The sequence below is a fragment of the Schistocerca serialis genome, chromosome 12 (genome assembly GCF_023864345.2).
Source record: "Schistocerca serialis cubense isolate TAMUIC-IGC-003099 chromosome 12, iqSchSeri2.2, whole genome shotgun sequence".
Lineage (NCBI taxonomy): Eukaryota > Metazoa > Arthropoda > Insecta > Orthoptera > Acrididae > Schistocerca > Schistocerca serialis.
Genome location: NC_064649.1, coordinates 131,249,346 through 131,272,351, shown reverse-complemented (window position 1 = coordinate 131,272,351; position 23,006 = coordinate 131,249,346). Strand labels below are relative to the sequence as shown.

Sequence of the window (23,006 nt, the reverse complement as noted above, 5' to 3'; positions counted from 1 at the left end):
CAACTGAGAGTGCCAAAGCATTCGTATAACTTCATACAGCAAGCAAATGCTACACACCACACAACTGCTCGCCACAGCCCTTTTTGTTATAGTGATGCACCCTCTGTGCAAACACAGATTGGGATGCACAATATCTGCTCCTTTCTGACACATTACGTAACAAATATCTGCTGCCACGATCATCTTTAGCTGGCATGAGTACCAATAGTGGACAAGGGTGTTTGATAAAATGCCCTGTTACACCACACAATGTGACAATACAGTACCTGTGTGTAATGTAACCTTTTAGAGACTGTCATTGTGTGCTGTGCCAAACGAGCAAGTACACATGTAATACCAGAACTGCTTGAAGAAAGTGCAGCGCACACACACACACCATCCCTTTCCCATTAGCCCCACCCAATACATGCCAGCTAGTTGTGTGCTGCCATCTCATGCTCTAGTCTGAAGTTGCGTACCCAGCTATCTGCCACCTGCCCCCTCTACCTGAACCCCTAGCAAACCCACAGATGGCTCCTCACTCTCCCAAAGGTTTCCAGACACTCCCCCCCTCCCCCCCCCCCCCAATCCTTTCCCTGGCTCCTGCCTCTCTCCATCTCCCCTCCCACCCTGCACCCTCACTTCACCCCAGTACACTCACCGTGGGCCAGGAAAGAGGTGCCAGTCAGAGGACCTCAATATAGGGAGACAGGCGTCTGCATGTGATAGAGATACACACACAGAGAGAGAGAGAGAGAGAGAGAGAGAGAGAGAGAGAGAGAGAGAGAGAGTGAGTGAGTGAGTGTGTGTGTGTGTGTGTGTGTGTGTGTATGTGTGTTTTTCTCCTACAGGTTAAGAAAGGAATTTCATTCTGAAAACCAGCAAAGCAAAGCAAACCTGTTGTTTGTGTATGAGGTGCATTGAAAACTTTTGAAATACACTACTCACCATTAAAATTGCTACACCACAAAGATGACGTGCTACAGACACGAAATTTAACCGACAGAAAGAAGATGCTGTGATATGCAAATGATAAACTTTTCAGAGCATTCATACAAGGTTGGCGCTGGTGGCGACACCTACAACGTGCTGACGTCAGGAAAGTTTCCAACCGATTTCTCATACACAAACAGCAGTTGACCGGCGTTGCCTGGTGAAACGTTGTTGTGATACCTCATGTAAGGAGGAGAAATGCGTACCATCACATTTCTGACTTTGATAAAGGTCGGATTGTAGCCTATCGCGATTGCGGTTTATCGTATCGCGACATTGCTGCTCGCGTTGGTCGAGATCCAATGACTGTTAGCAGAATATGGAATGGGTGGGTTCAGGAGGGTAATACGGAATGCCGTGCTTTATCCCAACGCCCTCGTATCACTAGCAGTCGAGATGACAGGCATCTTATCCACACAACTGTAATGGATCCTCCAGCCACGTCTCGATCCCTGTGTCAACAGATGGGGACGTTTGCAAGACAACAACCATCAGCACGAACAGTTCGCTGATGTTTGCAGCAGCATGGACTATCAGCTCGAAGACCGTGGCTGCTGCTACCCTTGACGCTGCATCACAGACAGGAGTGCCTGCGATGGTGTACTTGACGACGAACCTGGGTGCACGAATGGCAAAACTTCATTTTTTCAGATGAATCCAGGTTCTGTTTACAGCATCATTATAGTCGCATCCGTGTTTGGCGACATCGCGGTGAACGCACATTGGAAGCGTGAATTCGTCATTGCCATTCTGGCTTATCACCTGGCGTGATGGTATGGGGTGCGATTCGTTACACATCTCGGTCATGGCACTATGAACAGTGGACATTACATTTCAGATGTGTTACCACCCGTGGCTCTACCCTTCATTCGATCCCTGCAAAACCCAACATTTCAGCAGGATAATGCACGACCGCATGTTGCAGATCCTATATGGGCCTTTCTGGATACAGAAAATGTTTGACTGCTTCCCTGGCCAGCACATACTCCAGATCTCTCACCAATTGAAAACATGTGGTCAATGGTGGCTGTGCAACTGCCTCGTCACAAAACGCCAGTCACTACTCTTGATGAACTGTGGTATCGTGTTGAAGCTGCATGGGCAGTTGTACCTGTACACGCCATCCAAGCTCTGTTTGACTCAATGCCGAGGCGTATCAAGGGCGTTATTATGACCAGAGGTGGTTGTTCTGGGTACTGATTTCCCAGGATCTGTGCATCCAAACTGCGTGAAAATGTAATCACACGTCATTTCTAGTATAATATATTTGTCTAATGAATACCCGTTTATCATCTGCATTTCTTCTTGGTGTAGCAGTTTTAATGGCCAGTAGTGTAGCATGCCAACCAACAGAGAGCGCGCGCAGTGGCTGCTGAGCACACCTAGCAGCAGATTAAGACGACAAACTGCTGTTTGCCTCTTGTTGCTGGGACAATAAGCAAGCAAACCACAGCTGCTGAAGTAAGTGTGTGTACAGCCTGCTCGTCAGGCTAGTGCAGTGAAGCAGCTTGAAGAACAACGTTTGTATGTGAAATTCTGCTACAAACTAGACAAAACTTTCACAGAGTCATTTCAAATGCTTAGCCAAGCATACGGGGAGGACTGTATGACTCTCACACAGTGCTACGAGTGGTTTAAATGTTTTGAACGGGGCAGAATATCGGTCTGTGAAGATTCCGAGTCTGGACGTCCTTCCCTTACACATCGACAGATGATGGCCAATTGGATAGTATTCATGCTGTGATTGACAGAAATCATAGTTTAGCTGTTCAGGAAGTTGTTGAAGAGGTGGGCATCAGCGTAGGATTGTGCCATCAAGTTCTGAGTGAAAAACCTGAGATATGTCATGCCAGTGCAAAATTCGTACCGTGTTTGTTGACTGAAGATGAGAAACAGATCTGTGTTGAAATATGCAAAGAACAGCTTGCCTCTGTTATTGGCAATGAAAACTCTTAAGAACATAATAACAGGCGATGAGATGCGGGTGTACAGCTATGATGCTGAAACAAAGTTGCAGTCATTGCAGTGGATGGGCAAAGGTTCTCATCATCCAAAAAAAGCACACGAGTCGGTCAAAGATCAAGTCGCACAGATGACAGAATGGTAGATGTCGAAATAGACGGCAGAGGGATAGAGAAACATTAAAATCGCTCAAAAGAGGAAAGGCCGGTGGACCTGACAGGATACCAGTTCGATTTTACACAGAGTACGCGAAGGAACTTGCCCCCCTCCTTGCAGCAGTGTACCGTAGGTCTCTAGAAAAGCGTAGCGTTCCAAAGGAATGGAAAAGGGCACAGGTCGTCCCGGTTTTCAAGAAGGGACGTCGAACAGATGAGCAGAACTATAGACCAGTTGTAGAATTTTGGAACACGTATTATGTTAGAGTATAATGACTTTTCTGGAGACTAGAAAGCTACTCTGTAGGAATCAGCATGGGTTTTGAGAAAGACGATAGTGTGAAACCCAGCTCACGCTGTTCGTCCACGAGACTCAGAGGGCCATAGACACGGATTCTCAGGTAGATTCCGTGTTTCTTGACTTCCGCAAGGCATTAGATACAGTTCCCCACAGTTGTTTAATGAACAAAGTAAGAGCATATGGACTATCAGACTAATTGTGTGATTGGATTGAAGAGTTCCTAGATAACAGAACACAGCTTGTCATTCTCTTCTGAAGTAAGAGTGATTTCAGGTGTGCCGCAGGGGAATGTCGTAGGACCTTTGCTATTCACGATATATATAAATGACGTTGTGGAGAACATCAGAAGTTCACTGAGGTTTTTTGCGGATGATGCTGTAGTGTATCGAGAGGCTGTAACAATGGAAAATTGTACTGAAATGCAGGAGGATCTGCAACGAATTGACACATGGTGCAGGGAATGGCAATTGAATCTCAATGTAGACAAGTGTAATGTGCTGTGAATACATAGAAAGAAAGATCCTTTATCATTTAGCTGCAATATAGCAGGTCAGCAACTGGAAGCAGTTAATTCCATAAATTATCTGGGAGTAGGCATTAGTAGTGATTTAAAATGGAATGACCATATAAAATTAATTGTTGGTAAAGCAGATGCCAGACTGAGATTCATTGGAAGAATCCTAAGGAAATGCAGTCTGAAAACAAAGGAAGTAGGTTACAGTTCACTTGTACACCCAATGCTTGAATACTGCTCACCGGTGTGGGGTCGGTACCAGATAGGGTTGATAGAAGAGAGAGAGAAGATCCAATGAAGAGCAGCGCACTTCGTTACAGGATCATTTAGTAATCGCGAAAGCGTTACGGAGATGATAGATAAACTCCAGTGGAAGACTATGCAAGAGATATGCTCAGTAGCTAGGTACGGGCTTTTGTCGAAGTTTCGAGAACATACCTACACCGAGGAGTCAAGCAGTATATTGCTCCCTCCTACGTATATCTCACGAAGAGACCATGAGGATAAAATCAGAGAGATTAGAGCCTACACGGAGGCATACCGAAAATCTTTCTTTCCACGAACAATATGAGACTGGAATAGAAGGGAGAGCCGAAAGAGGTACTCAAAGTACCCTCCGCCACGCACCAGCGGGTGGCTTGCGGAGTATGGATGTAGATGTAGATGTAGATGAAGGTGATGTTGCTTGTGTTTTTTGACTAAAAAGGCATTATCCATCATGGATTTGTGCCACATGGTCAGGTGATAAACAAAAAAGTCTACCAGGGAACCCTAGTGCACATGAGGGATGCAGTGCACAGGAAGAGGCCTAAATTGTGGGAAAAACAGGGTTGGATGTTGCATCACGACAGTGCACCAGCTTACGCGTCACTCCTTGTCTGCTGCTATCTAGTAAAACATCACTTTCCCGTTGTGCCCCGTCTGTCGTATTCTCCGGACCTAGCCCTGGCAGACCTTTTCCTGTTCCCCAAACTGAAAAATATGGTTGAAAGGACGTCATTTCCAAACCGTAGAGGAGATACAGGACAATGCGACGAGAAACCTGTGCGCCATCCCAAAAAATGTTCCAGGAGGCATTCCAAAACTGGAAGAAATGATGGGAGTGGAGTGTTGCTAGTAGAGGGAACTATTTTGAAAGGGACAGTGCTTAAAATGTTGTACAGTAAGCAATAAAGCTGATACAGCAAAAGTTTGGTTTATTTTTGAACACACCTCATATCTGTCAGTGACGCAGCACTTCTGCCTTTCGGTGAGTTGTCTCCTTTACTGCTAAATAATTCATTATTCTCAACCAGAACTTTAATACACTGTCACACTGACCCATATTATACAGTTAAAACAGAGGAACCCAAAATGTTGTATATGGTTATGAAAATATCTATGTTCGAAGACAACAAAAAAACTTTGCACATAACTATCACTGTTAGGGAAGCCAACTCTTTCAACAATGCTCATCACAGAGGCCAGGAAATTTGTTGCAGTTCCTTGGAATTAATTACTTATAACTAAGCTTCAGTTCCTATAATGAAATATCATGTAATTATTAGGACACCAAAAAAATTTTAGTACAAGCTTACGTGACAGAAGAACGATGCAAAAATTTAAATAGTATCTATCCTTCAACATGACACCTACAAGAAGAAGAATTTGTGTGACAAACAGTTTAAAAATTGACCTTATCATACTTACTGACAGCCATTTTACTGATTTACAATGCGCTTAGTATCTGAGAATGTTCCACAACACCACTCACCAAAGGAATGAAAGCTTACTAAAACAATGACCTTAAAATTTACATTCAGTTTCCGAAAAGGGTGCACACACATCCCCCCCCCCCCCCCCCCCCCTAACACACACACACACACATACACCACCACCACCACCACCATCATCATTTAAGACTGATTATGCCTTTCAGCATTCAGTTTGGAGCATAGCTCCCCTTATAAAATTCCTCCATGATCCCCTATTCAGTGCTAACATTGATGCCTCTTCTGATGTTAAGCCTATTACTTCAAAATCATTCTTAACCAAATCCAGGTACCTTCTCCTCGGTCTGCCCCGACTCCTCCTACCCTCTACTGCTGAACCCATGAGTCTCTTGGGTAACCTCGCTTCTCCCATGCGTGTAACATGACCCCACCATCTAAGCCTGTTCGCCCTGACTGCTACATCTATAGAGTTCATTCCCAGTTTTTCTTTGATTTGCTCATTGTGGACACCCTCCTGCCATTGTTCCCATCTAATAGTACCTGCAATCATCCTAGCTACTTTCATATCCGTAACCTCAACCTTATTGACAAGGTAACCTGAATCCACCCAGCTTTCACTCCCATACAACAAAGTTGGTCGAAAGATTGAACGGTGCACAGATAACTTAGTCTTGGTACTGACTTCCTTCTTGCAGAAGAGAGTAGATCGTAGCTGAGCGCTCACTGCATTAGCTTTGCTACACCTCACTTCCAGTTCTTTCACTATGTTGCCATCCTGTGAGAATATGCATCCAAAGTACTTGAAACCGTCCACCTGTTCTAACTTTGTTCCTCCTATGTGGCACTAAATCCGTTTATATCTCTTTCCCACTGACATTACGTTCATTTTGGAGATGTTAATCTTCATACCATAATCCTTACATTTTTGATCTAGCTCTGAAATATTACTTTGCAAACTTTCAATCGAATCTGCCATCACAACTAAGTCATCCGCATATGCGAGACTGCTTATTTTGTGTTCACATATCTTAATCTCACCCAGCAAGTTTATTGTTTTTAACATATGGTCCATAAATAATATGAACAACAGTGGAGACAGGTTGCAGCCTTGTTTTACCCCTGAAACTACTCTGAACCACAGACTCAATTTACCGTCAACTCTAACTGCTGCCTGACTGTCTATGTAAAGACCTTTAATTGCTTGCAAAAGTTTGCCTCCTATTTCATAATCTCGTAGAACAGACAATAACTTCCTCCTAGGAACCCGGTCATTTGCCTTTTCTAGATCTATAAAGCATAGATACAATTCCCTGTTCCACTCATAACACTTCTCCATTATTTGCCGTAAGCTAAAGATCTGGTCCTGACAGCCTCTAAGAGGCCTAAACCCACACTGATTCTCATCCAATTGGTCCTCAACTAATACTCGCGCTTTCCTTTCAACAATACCTGAGAAGATTTTACCCACAATGCTGATTAAAGAGATACCTCTGTAGTTGTTACAATCTTTTCTGTTTCCATGTTTTGAGATTGGTGTGATTACACACACATCAAAAAATAAATAATTAAAAAAAAAAAAAAAAAAAAAAAGAAGCCTAGACAGGTACAATGTTCTGTTAAGCACAGTTGCGCATTGCAGGTACGTACGAGTCGGGCATTGCCTCGTACAAGCACATGTACTTCAACGCAACGTCCAACACGCTCAAGATGTGGGTGGTGACGGTGGTGTTCGTGCTGGGGCTGTACGAGTGCGTGCGCTACCTGGCGCTGCTGGCCCTGCAGCACCGGCTGCGTGCCTCAATGCTGGTGCTCTTCCTGTCCTCCATCTTTGCGCACTACTACGCGTGGTGAGTACCGGAAGCTGGCACGGCCGACTTTGGACGAGGTCCGCTGTAGCTCTGTCGCATGCTCTTCTCTTTTGGGCAACGTAAGATCGACTGGTAGTGGTTTGAGTTGCGCCTTGAAAATCAATTTTTTGTTTGTTTCCACTTTGCAAGATCTCCTCGCTTCTGAACTGATATTGTTATTATTCGGCTTAGCCGAGAGTCCGTAGAGGATGGTATATGTGATGTACAGTATAACTGGTCAGCATTTCCACCCGAAATTTGCGAGTGTAAGTCGGACCTTCCTCGATCTGCCTCGGTGGGTCGTGTCGTCAGATTTCCTCGTACCTGTGTGCGGTGCAGCTCTCGTAAATGTCGTCCCATGCAGATTCTTCACTGGCATGTAGGATGTCTGTCGGTGGAAGCTAATTATCTGAAATTGCTGTAGATCAACTTTGGGGTATCTATTTACTCGAAATTAACATTCAGAATGCCGTAATATCACTTTTATTCCTATTAGATCAATAATGAAACACTCACGTCACAAACTACTTCTAACCGAGAGCGTGGCTACCATCGAACGAGACAGGAAGAGCTCTTAACGCTGACTGCCGACTTTGGCGCGCAGTCCATACCTCTTACTAGTTTCGTCACAGTTTGTGGATTTCCGATCGAGTTCGTACTTACTAAGATATGCATTTGTTAATGAACGGCTGTGAATTTTAATGAGGCAAAATTATGATAAATAGTTTTAAACATCCAGAGGCTCCTCCTAGTATTCGTGTTGTCATAAATGACTTTAATTATTAAATATAAATAAACAAAATCGGTTACTTTAGTGCCAAGATGGCGCTACTTCCCGCCATGCATATTTCCCAGGCTGTCGCTTGTTGCTACGGTCCAGCGCCGAGCCCCACCCCACTACGCGCGACATATGGTTGCTTCGTCACCTAGCCAGCCAGCCAGCCAGCGTGGGAAATGCTCTCCGACTCGTGGCTGGCAACAGACTACTGCACTTCCTAACTATCGCGAATACATCAATAAGAGACAATAATTTATTAAAACTGGTAAAAATGTCTTCCTCACGTAAGAAGCACCTTACAACCTGTGTGTCCTAATACACACTGAAACCCCTACACCACAGTTCAAGGTTATTGTACACGACTGAAGCCTTTTCGTAAATTCGGTGTAGCTGCATTGACATATTGTCAGAAAACTGAATGCTCACATAGAAAAACTCAGAATGTTTAGTGTTATTGCAACAAGTTTAGATTTCTGCCACGAGAGTGCAGTAGTGAGCAGTTTGGCAAGATGGTGACGCTCGAAACACATTCACATCGGTCTGCCGAAATAGTGTGACAACACTTCAGAATGAAGTTCAACATTAATCCACCAACTGCCAACTCTGTTTCACAATGGTATGTGCAGTTCAAAGCTTCAGGACACCTCTCCAAGGGGAAATCAATGGGTCGGCCTGCAGTGAATGAAAAATCGGTTGACTGCGTGTGGACGATTCTCACACAAAGCCCACAGAAGCTGAAGGAGAGAGAGAGCAGAGAGCTGAATGTACCACAACTGACCATTTTGAAGATCTAAGAAAACAGCTGAAGCTGGAGCGTTACTGCTTCCAATTGCTCAAGTTCTTACTCCCTATGATGCTTTGAATTTTCCACACAGTTGCAACAGCTTATAGAAGACGACAGATTTTGTGAGAAACTCGTCTTCCGCAACTAAACAACATTTTTTGTGAATGGCACAGTGAACAGGCAGGTTGTGTGAATCTTGGGCACCTAGAATCCCCACATCATCTTCCAGCAAATTTGAGATTCACCAGAGGTTAATGTGTTCTGTGCAGTCTCATTGTTTAAAGTTTACGGTCCCTTATACTTCTGTGAAAAGACCGTTTTAGGATATATGTATCTGGACATGCTGGAAAATTGACTCATGCCACAAATGGAGACCGTCAGTGTGAACTTCGTCTACCAAAAGGATGGTGCTCCACCCCCACTTCCGTCATGATGTTTGTGGATTGTTAAACAGAGAATTGAGAAACCGATAGATCAATCACGGTGGAGTTGACGATCAGCTACTCGTGTCGAGGCCTCCACATTCTCCCGATAGATTGTGGTATGTTTTTTTTTTTTTTTTTCCTGTGGGTTTTTGTGAAAGTTGCAATGTTACACGTCTTCTACCCACAAACCTACCAGAACTGTGAACTAGCATCAGCAGGGCCTTTGAATGTGTGGAGCACTTGTAATATGTCAGAAAAGAAAAACCTTTTTTGGTTTTACTATGTATGTGTGAAGCCCTCTGACAATATGTCAGATAATATAGCTGCAGCAAATCTGTGACATTGCTTCAATCAATTATAATAATCTCGGATTGTAGCACGCCACTAGAGCTGTCGAGACAGAATGGCACACGCTACTGATAAAGCGGAGTATTGTGTGGGTATTTGTTTTCTACATTTGAAGGAAACAGTGCTGCAGCAATCTGTGCAGAGTTGGTGGAAGTGTACAACAAGAATACACCATCATATTGCACAGTAGTTGTTTTTCACAAATGCTTGCTAGTGTTCATGAGTCTGACTGGTGAAGAACAAAGTCTCTCTGTGAAGGAGTTAGAATCACAAGAGAAGCGAGTCCCTGGTGGTTCGAGAGTGTCTTTTCACAAATTGAGGTGATATCAGAAAAAGTGAAAATCAGTTGTGAACCAGTTTTTGACTTCATGCATAACTGCTCACACCTAATCAGATGCCCCACTGAACTGAGGCAGCAGTGGAAATGGTGCAACTGTCTCGGACCAATCCAGATGACATCTTTAGCCACCTTATTTCTGTGAATGAGTGCTGGCAGTACCACTATGCCCCAAAACAACAGAGCAAAGCAAGCAGTGGAAATGTGTGGATTTGTCACTGTCGAGGAAAGAAAAGATCCGACTTCCCTCAGACGAGGCGATGTTGAATAGTTTTTATGATTACTGTTGTGCTGCTAACAGATTGTGCTTGTAAGGGACAAACCATCACAGCAGTATCCTACCAAAACCCCATGCCATCACAGAAGGCTGTAAAGGTGGAACACCACAGGAAGGTGTCTGAGTGTGTGTTCTTCCTCCACAACAACACCCCAACTCATTCTGCATAAGACCCATTCCCACGTTGCCTCTTTGGGCTGTCAAGTTTTACCTCGACCCACATATTCTCCTGACATAGCACCTGGTGAATTGTTCTCTCTTTGCACAGAGAATCCACTGCATTGCTGCCATTTCCAGAATGAAGATGAGGTAATTTTTGAGGCTGAACATTACAGAATGGCCAGGGTCTCCACCCAGTCATCCGTCACTGACAAAGAAATGTATTCCATTGCAGTATAAAGAGGACTAACTCGTGGTCTCAGCTTGATTTGCTTTTTCAGGTAATTAAAACTTTATGACTAGCTATCATGGTATAGAAACAGCCAAAGCTATTTAATGAAATTTATTTTCATGTTACCTGAACCCATTTTCAAATCATCTAGACAGATAAAGCAGTATTTTCCAAAACAGCATAAACCCTGTCAAGATTGTACACTTACATACAACAAAGTTGACACACACACCAGTTGCTTAGTGTGCCCCTAGAGATTACAATTCGGAGGACTGAGGTCAGGGGAACGTGGAGGCCACGAAACTCGTCATCCTGTACCTATCATCTGTAATGGAGACTGATATGTTCTGGAGTTCTGTCACGCATAAATCACATGCTGCTTCTTGTTTGCAGGGGTGCGTCTTCTTGTAGGTCTTGGAGGGTGGACTGAATAAAGTCATTACAGGAAGCACCTGTAAAATGTACTGGAAGAATGTGTGGCAATAACAGGCAGTGACCTATAATTCCAGCCCACACATTAATTTTAAATGATTACCGATGTCTAGTCTGTACTGTAGTGAGGGGACTGCGATTTGGTCACACGTGTCGGTTATGGAAATTTGTCCTCCTTGTCGCTAGTAATGATATAACACTGCTCGTAAAGTTAATTTTTCAGTTCTCAGTTCTCACTTGTACGAGCGTGCGCATAACCGTCGCGGCACGGCTGATTGTCGATAATGCAGAAACGCGATGATCGAACGCACGTCCTCGTGCTCGCTTCAAGAAACTGGCACTTGACTGCACTCTTTTATGGTAACTAAATTTTTACTGAAACACATCAGTTCATTCTGGGAGATCGAACACGGCGAGGACGATTGATGCTGTGCGACATGCGACGAGAGGATACATAAACACGTTATCGACGGCGCTGCTCATTTTTTTTCATTACTTCTTGACACACTTTCCTCTAAATCACTTCCGTATTCCATCACTTTACTGTAACAGCACTTGTAGCAACACTTCAACCTGAATACTAAAAAAAAGCCTCTCACATGCAGAGCTACACACAACACAACATATCAGTACTGTGTTCCGCACTACAGACGCGGCTGCCTGCAAAGATACCCCACAACTAAGCCAGCGGTATGACAGTGGCTAATTGAAGTTAATATAATAGATAGTGATCCAATATGCAAATTCAGATGTGTAAACATAGACTATTCAAAAGGCAGTCATTCCGATTTCTAGTAACATACTTTGAATTGTTTTTGTTCATCTGTGTACATCATTTGACACTTCCACGCTGGCGTTCCAATATCTTGGCAAACCAGTGACCAGACATTTTCAGGGGTTGAGATATCTGGAGCACCCGCTGGCCAGGACAATTGTCTAACAACCTCTGTATTGAGACATGTGGGACATCATGGGTAACATGCAGTCTTGTGATATCTTCTGGAAAGTTAATGTCATTGAAGCCTTGAACTTGTGAGACAGCCACTGGCCTTAACACATCAGAAATGTCATACCTCCTGTCCAAATTACCAGCACATACCAGCTGTGCAAGCTAGAAGAGATCAAGCTGTGTGTGCCTCGTACCATCTCGCAAAGTGCTGAGCCCGTAAATAGCAGGTTTGCGTCTTCGGGTGTTGGTTGCCTGGGGTCAGTGAAATCCTGCATGGGGTTGAATATGGTCCTCCTGAATCCTTTGATTCCATATTTGCATGACAGACGTGGGATTCCAACTGACTCTAGCAGTATCACCGAACAATAAACCTCATTCTCGACAGGCCACAATCGTGCCAGTTTCGAATCCCGACTCTTGCTGGTAGATGTTTATCTTTCTGATGTATGGCATAACACTATCTACTTCAAAACACTCAACACTCAAATGCTATTACTGAGTGACAAACCCAGTGTGTAATAGTTCCTTGTACACAAAATGGAGATTACATTACTCGTCTGTACTTCGTATGGACGCGATGGAATACTATATTTCTTCCAACTGGGGTGCAAGAAAACTGTAGCGCAGCTATAGACAATAATTTTATTCCTTATTCATTTGTAGATGGGCATTCTGCTAGTGAAAGGGTAAATGGCCTTTCAGACCGAGACACAAATTTTAACACTAAAAGCTTTTTGTACTCAAACAAGTGTTATGTACAATTACAAATGTGGAAAAGCTAATTCAATAGCAAGAGAGAGTATTTTAAACCTCATTAAGGAACAAGAGTGGCAGAATGTTCATGGAGCTGATAACATAGATGACAAATATAATGCTTTCCTTAACACATTTTTCATGCTCTTTGAAAATTGCATTCCAGTAGAATGTTCTAAACAGGGTACTAGCATAAAATGCTGCCTGATGGCTGACTAGTCTGATAAGGATATAATGTAGAAGAAAGTGGGAATTGTATCAAAATGTTGGAAATAGTCACAGTCAAGCTACAGTAGCCCATTACAAACAGTGCTGTAAGGTGCTTAAAAACATTATGAGGAAGGCAAAGAGTATGTGGTACGCAAATAGAATAGCTAATTCATAGTATAAAATTAAAACCATAAGGTCAGTTGTGAAGGAAGTGTCTGGTCAGCGGCACAAGGTCAAGGATATGAAGTCAACACATTGTAAAAATGTTTCTGTTAGTGATAAGTGAGGTATATGTACTGTATTTAACAGTCGCTTTCTGATCAGCATAGTTTCTACAGAGAATCGTATAACTCTCTCGGAAAATGCCTTTCCGAGACTGATATCTGAAATACTCCTCTGTGATACTGACAAGGAGGAGAATGAGTCAGTAATTAAATCACTGAAAACTAAAGATTCTCGTGGAAATGATGGAGTATCTAGCAGAATGCTAAAGTACTATGGAGCTCATGTTAGTCCTGTTCTTAGCCATACTTGTAATTTTTCCTTTGGGAATGGTCAGTTTCCTGAATGATTAAAGTACTCAGTAGTAAAACTGCATTATAATAAGGGAGAAAGGGGTAATACAGATAATTTTAGACCTATTTCTATGCCATCAGTGTTTGCTAAAGTTATTGAAAGGGCTGTGCATGTAAAGATAATTAATCATTTTATATTGCACAATTTACTGCCAAATGCACAGTTCGGCTTTTGAAGTCATTTAACAACTGAAAATGCTATATTCTCTTTTCTCTGTGAGATACTGGATGGGTTAAACAAAAGGTTTCAAATGCTAGGCATATTTTTTGATTTAACTAAGGCGTTTGTTTGGTAGTGTTGATCACAAAATATTGCTCCAGAAGTTGGACCATTACGGAATACGGGGAGTAGCAGCTTTTACTATAACAACAGACAGCAAAAGGTCATTACTCACAATGTTGAGAATGGCTGTGATTGGGGTCTGAGTGTGGTACAGTCAAATGGGGGGGGGGGGGGGGGTGCTCCAGGGATCTGTGTTGAGGCCACTCCTGTTCCTAATGCCCTGTAGTATTACGGGTAATCCTAAAATATTTCTGTTTGCTGATGACACTAGCTTGGTAGTAAAGGATGTTGTGTGCAACATTGGCTCTGTTTCAAATAGTGCAGTTCATGACATATGTTCATGGCTTGTAGAAAATAAACTAATGCTAAATCACAGTGAGGCTCAGTTTTTACAATTTCTAACACACAATTCAACAAAGATAGTAAACTGTCATGAAATGTCCATGTTCACGATCTTGTTCAAAGAATTAATACTGCCATTTTTACTGCTCGAACGGTATCTGAAGTAAGTGATCATTCGACACAAAAAGTAGTCTACTTTGCTTATTTTCATTTGCTTGTGTCATATGGTATTTTATTTTGGGATAACTCTTCCCATTCTAAAAGGATATTTTTGGTTCAGAAACCGGCAGTTCGAGCAATAAGTGGTGTAAGTTCGCGAACCTCTTGTCGACCCCTGTTCACTAATCTGGATTTTGACATTGGCCTCGCTATGTAATTAATACTTGGCAGAAATCCAATCTGTATTTGGATCGCACTTCCTTATTTCTTGTGCAGAAAAGTGCGCACTATACTGCTGCATCCATTTTCAGTAAGCTACCACAATAATTCAAAAATCTTACCAGTAATTCATGTGCTTTCAAATCTGAACTGGAGAGTTTAGCACAAATCTGAACTGAAGAGTTTCCTCATGGGTCACTCCTCCTGTTCAGTTGAAGAGTTCCTTGAAAAATTAAGCTGATTCCTGTGTTATGTTGTTGATTGTGTTTACATAATTTTATAACCTGATCTCTCTTTAAGATTTATAAACATTTTATTTTATCTGTTATTACTTTTCTGTTGTAATTTCATGTACTGACACATTCCATGATCATGGAGATTTGCTCCTCACTTTGGTCCTATAGAACTAGATGTGTAAAATAAAATAAAAAATAGACTCAGTGGTGGCCAGGGTTGTAATTTAACCTGACCCAAAAAAATTTTTTTTTAACTGCAAAAAAACACAATAAAACCCAAGTATATTTAATTATAAAAATTCAATTAATGTACAAAATGTTACATAGTTAGCCTTACCCAAATTAAAAAGAGATATCATATTTAATTAAGGCAGCTGTTTACTATTACAAGAACTTATTTTATTAATTTTTTTATCATTTCTTGCAATAGAAGGAACACAGCTAAATAACATGAACACTTCCAGAAAAGAAACTGTTAACTTAATGTAGAATCATAATTACTGTAAAGTACAGTTCACTACTACTTGGAAGCTTCAGAAATTTATAGCTTATCACTAATTTCTTAGATCTTTTCTCTCCTAAATTTAATTATTTCTTAATTTTGAGCAAACAAGCCTGTAGGTAGAGTAGAGTCCCTCAGTGGATGCAGTGCTGGCAGGACAAGAAAAGTTGCACTAATAAAGTAGATCTAAAAATGAGTTAGTGTTTGAAAAAAAAAAAAAAAAAATGAAAGAAAGAAAGAAAGAAAGAGAGAAAACCAAGCTTCCTCATAAAAACCTAATTTTACCCAGTGGTTTGGTTTTCTCAACCCTGGTGGCAGCTCATGCAAAATTTTACTTGTGTACGAGATTTGTCCAGAAAATACGTATAAAAGTTGAATAATAACTTTATTTTACAATTATTCAGGTATTACAATATGGTCTCCTTCAAAGTACTCGCCCTGAGACGCGATACATTTCTTCCAACGCCGTTTCCACTGTTGATAACATTGCTGAAAGTCTTCAGTTGTGATGTTGTTCAGTTGCCGTGTCGTTTCCACCTTGATGGCTTCCACGCCTCCCAAGTGCCGCCCCCGAAGCACCATTTTGCATTTCGGGAACATGAATAAGTCACACGGGGCTAAATCGGGTGAATAAGGCGGGTGGTCTGTCATGGTGATTGAGCTTCGGGCCAAAAACTCGCGCACAACGAGCGACGTGTGAGTGGGCGCATTGTCGTGATGAAGGATCCACCTGCCCCCTTTTGCCAACTCCGGTCGAACTCGGGCCACACGAGCTCTGAGACGTGTCAGAATTTCAATGTAAAAATTTCTGTTCACTGTCTGGCCGGGAGGGACAAATTCCTTGTGAACAATGCCCCTAGAATCAAAGAAAACAGTCAACATTGTCTTCACATTGGACCTTGATTTTCGTGACTTTTTTGTTCTCAGTTCTCCTGCTAGTTTCCATTCCTTGCTTTGAGATTTGAGCTCCACATCGAATTCGTAAAACCAGGACTCGTCTGCCGTGATGACTCGGTTTAGAAAGTCCCCTCATTCCTCTGCTTCCAACCAATCCTCACAGCACTCAACCCTCTTAGCTTTCTGTTCTGGCGTCAATAGCTTCGGTACGATTTTTGCACATAATTTCTTCATTTCAAGTTTTTGTGTCAAGATTTCGTGAACGATTGTTTTGGGGATTGACAGCTCATCAGCAATCATTCTGACTGTCAATCTACAGTCTTTAAGAACACAAGCCCGAATTCGTTCAACATTTGCATCGGAACTCAATGTCGACGGGCGTACTGGGCAAGGGTCATCGTCCACTTCTTCTCAGCCATCCCGGAACCTTTTTAATCACTTGTTCACGGTTGGTTCCTTCAGAGAATTGTCTCCGTAAACCTGTTTCAAACACTCAAAAATCTCACGGCCATTCTTGCCTAACTTTGCAAGAAACTTGATGTTGACGCGCTGTTCCTCAATCAGAGAGAGCTCCATGCTGACGACAGGTGAAAAAGGGGAACTGTCAACAAGCTGCCGCACACTCCCACCTTCACGCAGAGTGCTCTGACTGGGACTGAGCGTTGATGGGATTGATTACAGCAGTAGTCCCACCTGGCGGTGACTGCAACTTGTAACATAAAGACGTTATTCAACTTTTATATATATTTTCCGGACAAACCTTGTACTATAATGTGCTGGCATAGCCTTTTGACTTGCAAGGGTAGTAATCAAAACTTAAGTGAATATATTAATAATATTATGAAAAGGAAAGTTGTTACTCACCATATAGCAGAGATGCTTAGTCGCAGATAGGCACAACAAAAAGTCTTGTCACAAATTAGCTTTCGGGCAGTATGCCCTGTGTCAAAAATAGATGAGACACACACACACACACACACACACACACACACACACACACGACTGCAGTCTCTGGCAACTGTCTGAATATATAAATTTTATGTATGTAAAATGAACTGTTAAATAGATTTAAATTTTATAATCAATAGTTTAATATTGCAAAGAATAACAAAAAAGACAGTAAAAGTGGGAATCGAACTTGAGCTGATGAATTGCCAGTCAGTGCAACTTACCAATGGTCCATGGTACCATTATGTCACCTGCTCCTCAAAAATCCCTCATACTCTATACGTGCAGAGTACTTAACATACACCATTAAAGAGAAATACTGACCTGCTGCTGTGTGCAATGGAGCTCTGATGGATAGTACCAAAAGGGATGAAGTAGCATCAGAGCACACAGTTGATAACGGACAGCTGCATCCCTTCTCTGAGTTGATCATAGCATGGCTGACCACGGTTTCTAGTTATCGCAAGAGAGAACTACAAAAAATGTTTCCATTCATTTTATTTGCATACCAGCAGGCATTCAAAGAGAAATGTCATAATTTTTAATGTGATTTCTGGCTATCATTCAAAGAGAAATGGTGTAATTTTAGTGTAATATCCAAATCACATTCAAAGAGAAATGACAAAGTTTTAGTACAATAGTTACAGTCTGCTGTAGCACATTAGCATACATTGAGCCCTTCGGTTGTATATCAAAACGTGTAGTACACTTTATACCAATGTGGTGGTTATTGCATATTGCCTTCCAACTGTTGAAATTTTAATAGTCACCAGACTGTTTGCCAGGATAGAGATGATGTGGTGTCAGCTCCATGTTACAGTGTGTCACTTTTGCATTTCTTGGCACTTTGTACTGTGTGTGTTCTCTTTTATTCCATTTTCCCCTTTTCTCTTTCATGGAACTCCCCATACTGTTACTCTGTTACATTTCTCCCGCAGGTGGGCATACGTAAACTACTGGAACGACGAGTTCTACTCGCAGTGGAACCACCAGCTGTTCTTCACCGTCACGGAGCTGGCCTCGACCGCCCTCGTGCTGCGCATGGCGGACGCCAGCTTCTCCGTGACACCGCGAGCAGCTTTCGGAGTGGCGGCCATCGCGACCCTGCACCTCGTTACCGGTGCACGTGACCAGTTTGTCGATAATCTCGTCCGAGGTGCGGGTCACACTCACCAGGTAAGTTGAAGCGTCAGTAGAGTATATCGTGGTGACAGAGGGTGCGATTAGAGTAAGGAATTGTCTGTAAACAGTTATTGGTGTATGATCTCCTTCTGATTAATGTCAGAACTTGTGCTTTTGAATCTCATAATCACAGTGACACATTCTTTGAAATTCTGAAGGTAGCAGAGATGCAGTAAGGGAGCAAAAGGTTATTTACAAATTGTACAGAAACCGGACTGTGGTTCCGAGGGTCAAAGGGCACAAATGGAAGCAATAGTGGAAAGTAGAGTGATGTTATTCAATCTGTACATTAAATAAGCAGTAAAGGAAATCTGTGAGAAATTTGTTGAGAGAATTAATTGTGGACACGTGACCTAGTGGATGCAAGTAGCCCCATAATTGCCAGGCTGCCTGCTGGTGACGGAAACGCTGCCTGTTGGCAACGCGGGTGCTGCCAGTTGCAGAGGCGGCTGCCATAGTTTCCTGTGACAACAAACCATTGCTGTTGTTGTGTACTGAACTGTTGTTTGGTTCCCATTAACATGGTGCTGTTTGGTCTATGTTGCTGCTGTTGCCAACAAGACTATTGTGTTTGTTCCTCAGTGATGCAGCTCCAGCAGGCCCGTGATTCAGCAACCTACAGAAATGGGCTGTATTGTTGGTGCTCTGGATTTCTGGATGCAGCTCTTATGAATCTTCAGATTGTGTATTGTATCATCAGTTCTGACACAAAGATCATCACAAATTATTTGCTCTGCTCTTGTAATGTTCATACCTGTTTTGTAAGTGGATGGCCAACTCAAACACAGTTTGTTGCAGACAGTTAAATGTCCACTTTTAAAGTGATTTATGCCCTTGTGAATTTCTTGTTCACTGAGACATGTCAGCATAATACAGCTGCATTCTGTGAATAATCTTTACACCTTTAGTCTTGTCAGAGTAAAGAAAATGAATTGCTCTCTGCATTTATTCATTGGTGCATACGAACAATGGGACACTCAAAATAGAATACTTTGAAATCACTACAAATAGAGCTATTCACTGAACCAACAAAGTGAATGCACAAGAACTGTAGTGAGATGAAAGGTGACACAAATGTTCTCTGGTTTGACATATAGGAGAATGTCATGGTAAGTCTGAAAAAGCTGAGTGGACAGACAACTTACTTATTGACTTACCTCTTCCCTTTCACTTCAGGTACCGCTTGTTAACGCAACTAAACACATTTGCATATAGTAAGCTTTTTAATTAAGATACTGAAAATACAAAAGAGCAAAATTGTCATAATAATCTGGGTTTTATTGCCAGAACACCTGAAAATTGTCAGTCTGATCATCATCAGACAGTTTGATGTGTTCAGATTTTTTGGAGCTTTATTAGATTAAGCAAAACTTTAATGCTGCCAAAAGTAATACTTTTGCTCCTCGACGGGTAGAAATGATTGTATAGAAAGCCCCGGCTTGTGGCAAGTTGCCCATCTTGCCTCATATCTGACTTCTCCTGTCCGTCTGATCCTGGCGTTAGACTCTCAGACTGGCCTGCCCATCTCCACTGGATTTACCTCCTGTGTCCACATAACCCTAGATGACCGTCCTCAAATTCACCTAGCCAGCTGATGGCTGAAAGAGCTGATAACTCATTACAACTGCTGTCAGAATTTAATGAAATAATGTTATATTTGCTTGTACCAGTGTACCTTTTACCATTTTAAAAAAATACTACATAGCCCATAATTAGAATGCCATTTGCTGTTATGAAGTACTATGTGAAAAGATCTGCACAAATATCCAGTAAGATCTTGATAATACTTCAAAATTGTGAAAAGATTAGCAGCTTGTTGTGGAGGTTTAGAAATGTAAAATGGTGCACTTTAAAAAACACATAAATGTGTTAATAATAATGTATGACAGCAACATCAGTGAGTTAGAGTTGGAATCAGTCAACTCGTACAAAATTTTTGATATGGCATTTTGTAGGGAGATGAAATGGAATGATCACCTATGCTCAGTAGCTGGGAGAATTCGATTCATTAGTAGATTACTGAGAAAAGGCTGTCAGTCTATAGAGTTTAATCATGTCACATCCTACAATATCACTAAAGGGTGTGGGACACAAATGTTCTCTCGTTTGACTCGTAGGAGAATGTCCTGGAAAGTCTCAAAAAGCTGAGTTGAAGACAACTGAAGATAAATGCCAGTTATCCTGAAAAAGCTTACTTAGAAAGTTTCAGAAACCAGAATTAAGCAAAGAATATAGGCTTATCATTCAGCTCCCCACATATTGCTCCTGTAGGCACTACTAAGAGGAGATTACACAAATTGCAGCAAACAGTGTAATGTAATACCGTATTTACTCGAATCTAAGCCGCGTTTTTTTTCTGGTTTTTGTAATCCAAAAAACCGCCTGCGGCTTAGAATAGAGTGCAAAGTAAGTGGAAGTTCTGAAAAATGTTGGTAGGTGCCGCCACAACTAACTTCTGCTGTCGAATATATGTAGCGCTACACAGGCATGCTTTGCGGGCACAAAGATAAATACTGGCGCCAAAACCTCTGAGTCAGTAAATAAATTTAAAAAAGGTGGAAGACGAGCTTTTTTTCTCCGCCCCGAGTTTCGACCACTGCATTTTCATACATTATCCAACGAAGTAAATACAAATTCCGGCAGGAGAGCTTCTGTAAAGTTTGGAAGGTAGGAGACGAGATACTGGCAGAAGTAAAGCTGTGAGGACTGGGCGTGAGTCGTGCTTCGGTAGCTCAGATGGTAGAGCACTTGCCCGCAAAAGGCAAAGGTCCCGAGTTCGAATCTCGGTTGGGCACACAGTTTTAATCTGCCAGGAAGTTTCAAAGTCCGTATTGTTCATCTTCGAATGTAGCAGCATTTCAATGTACTATGAAATTCCGACTGGCAAGACTGTTTGGGATGTTTGTCAATATCGCCAACGTTCTGAACTTTTTCCTACCTGTGAGAAGAGATGGTTGCTAATAGGAACTTTTATGAATTGTGAATCACATGCAGCAGGCTATTATCTTCACCATAAGAATAATACCGATATAAACATTTTGCCATGTATTCTTTCATGTTTGCTGCTATCTCATTTAAATCCTGTCTGCCTAATAAACTACGAAACTAGTGTGAGACAACAGCAAACGCGGAAGAATATACATATCATGTCATGTTTATATTCGTATTATTCTTATGCCTAATAGCCATACAGTCATAAATGAAGCACGGCAATAGAGTAGATTTTTAAGTCTAAGATGACTCTAATTTCTGTGCAGAATGTAATGAACAAAAGAGGCATCTGCAAAGATTTTCAAACGGTGAAAAATTTTAGCTCAACTCTGGTTCAGAACATCTTCTATCATATGCAGTCTATTATTTGGTTCTTTTTGATCATTATCAAAGAAAGCAGCAGTGTAAGTAACAACAAATAGCAGTCTCTTGCCATTGTTTCACTAATGAGACAATTCCTCTCTTTCTTTATCGTAAGCGCCAGTAGCGTGCACAAAAGCAAGCCATGCCGCGACCGGCGACAGGTCGTAAACACACATTAACAGAATGCGACAAACAATGCATGACACAGTACAATAATGCATTTTCAGCTTAGAGTGACGTAAACACCTATAACAAAGATAACCACACTTATCAGATCAAAGAAAAATAAGCAATCGATTTAAACCAGACGAAGCACGTGAAAAAGGAAGGGTTCCCGTATAAATACGGATGGAGCGCCTGACGCTTAGCAATGGCTACCTGGTAAAGCTTAACTGCTAAGCTTACGACTCGAACCAAACTACTGTAGCTGTATCGTCATTCATTCCACCTAAATTGTGTCTCATATTACAATGGACCAACTTTGTTTCAATTTGGAGGTGCGGCCTAAAACTTTTCTCTCCCTCGAATTTTGAGTCTCAAATTTCAGATGCGGCTTAGATTCGGGAAAAATTTTTTTCCTTGATTTTGAGTCTCATTTTTCAGGTGCGGCGTAGACTCGAGTGCGGCTTAGATTCGAGTAAATACGGTATGCCGGCTGTTCTTCAGAAATCTTATGGAGGTGGACTATGTAAAAGTTTTTGTGGCCACTGTTACTTATCTATATTAATCATTTGACTTGACTGTGTTGCTATATCTTGAGGTCACAGACTCTTTCTCGAAGGTGCCGGGTCCGTACCAGCTGGAAAAATCTAACACCAGCTGTAGCACGAAAAAATAAATTCACATGCTGCTGCTTTATTGCACATGTATTTCACCTCCATGGAATAGATTCCACATTAGATTTTACTGCAGCATACAACTTAAACAAAGCTTACAATACATATTAATATGCCTATGTCATTTTCACTCTGTACGTCCTCCCTGGGTTTCGCTTGACAAGAGATGTAATGATTATTGTGTGTTTTCATAGAATAACTACTCGGATCAGCAGGTGTTTCCATGCACAGTAATCCAGATGCCCATTGCCCCTGCCTTACAGATATGAGATATGCTGTGTCCACTTATGCTCTCATTACATGGGGGGAAGGGGGGGGGTGCAGAA

The 23,006-nt window shown here is 41.9% G+C and overlaps 1 protein-coding gene across 1 annotated transcript in view; it reads left to right on the top strand.

Annotated features, from left to right (window-relative positions):
• LOC126428323 (uncharacterized) overlaps positions 1-23,006 on the top strand; it is a 47,812-nt gene that overhangs the window by 10,881 nt on the left and 13,925 nt on the right. The window contains exons 2-3 of the mRNA XM_050090262.1: positions 7,256-7,463; positions 18,247-18,484. Coding sequence (XP_049946219.1) covers positions 7,256-7,463; positions 18,247-18,484 — 446 coding nt within the window. The remainder of the gene's footprint in view (positions 1-7,255; positions 7,464-18,246; positions 18,485-23,006) is intronic.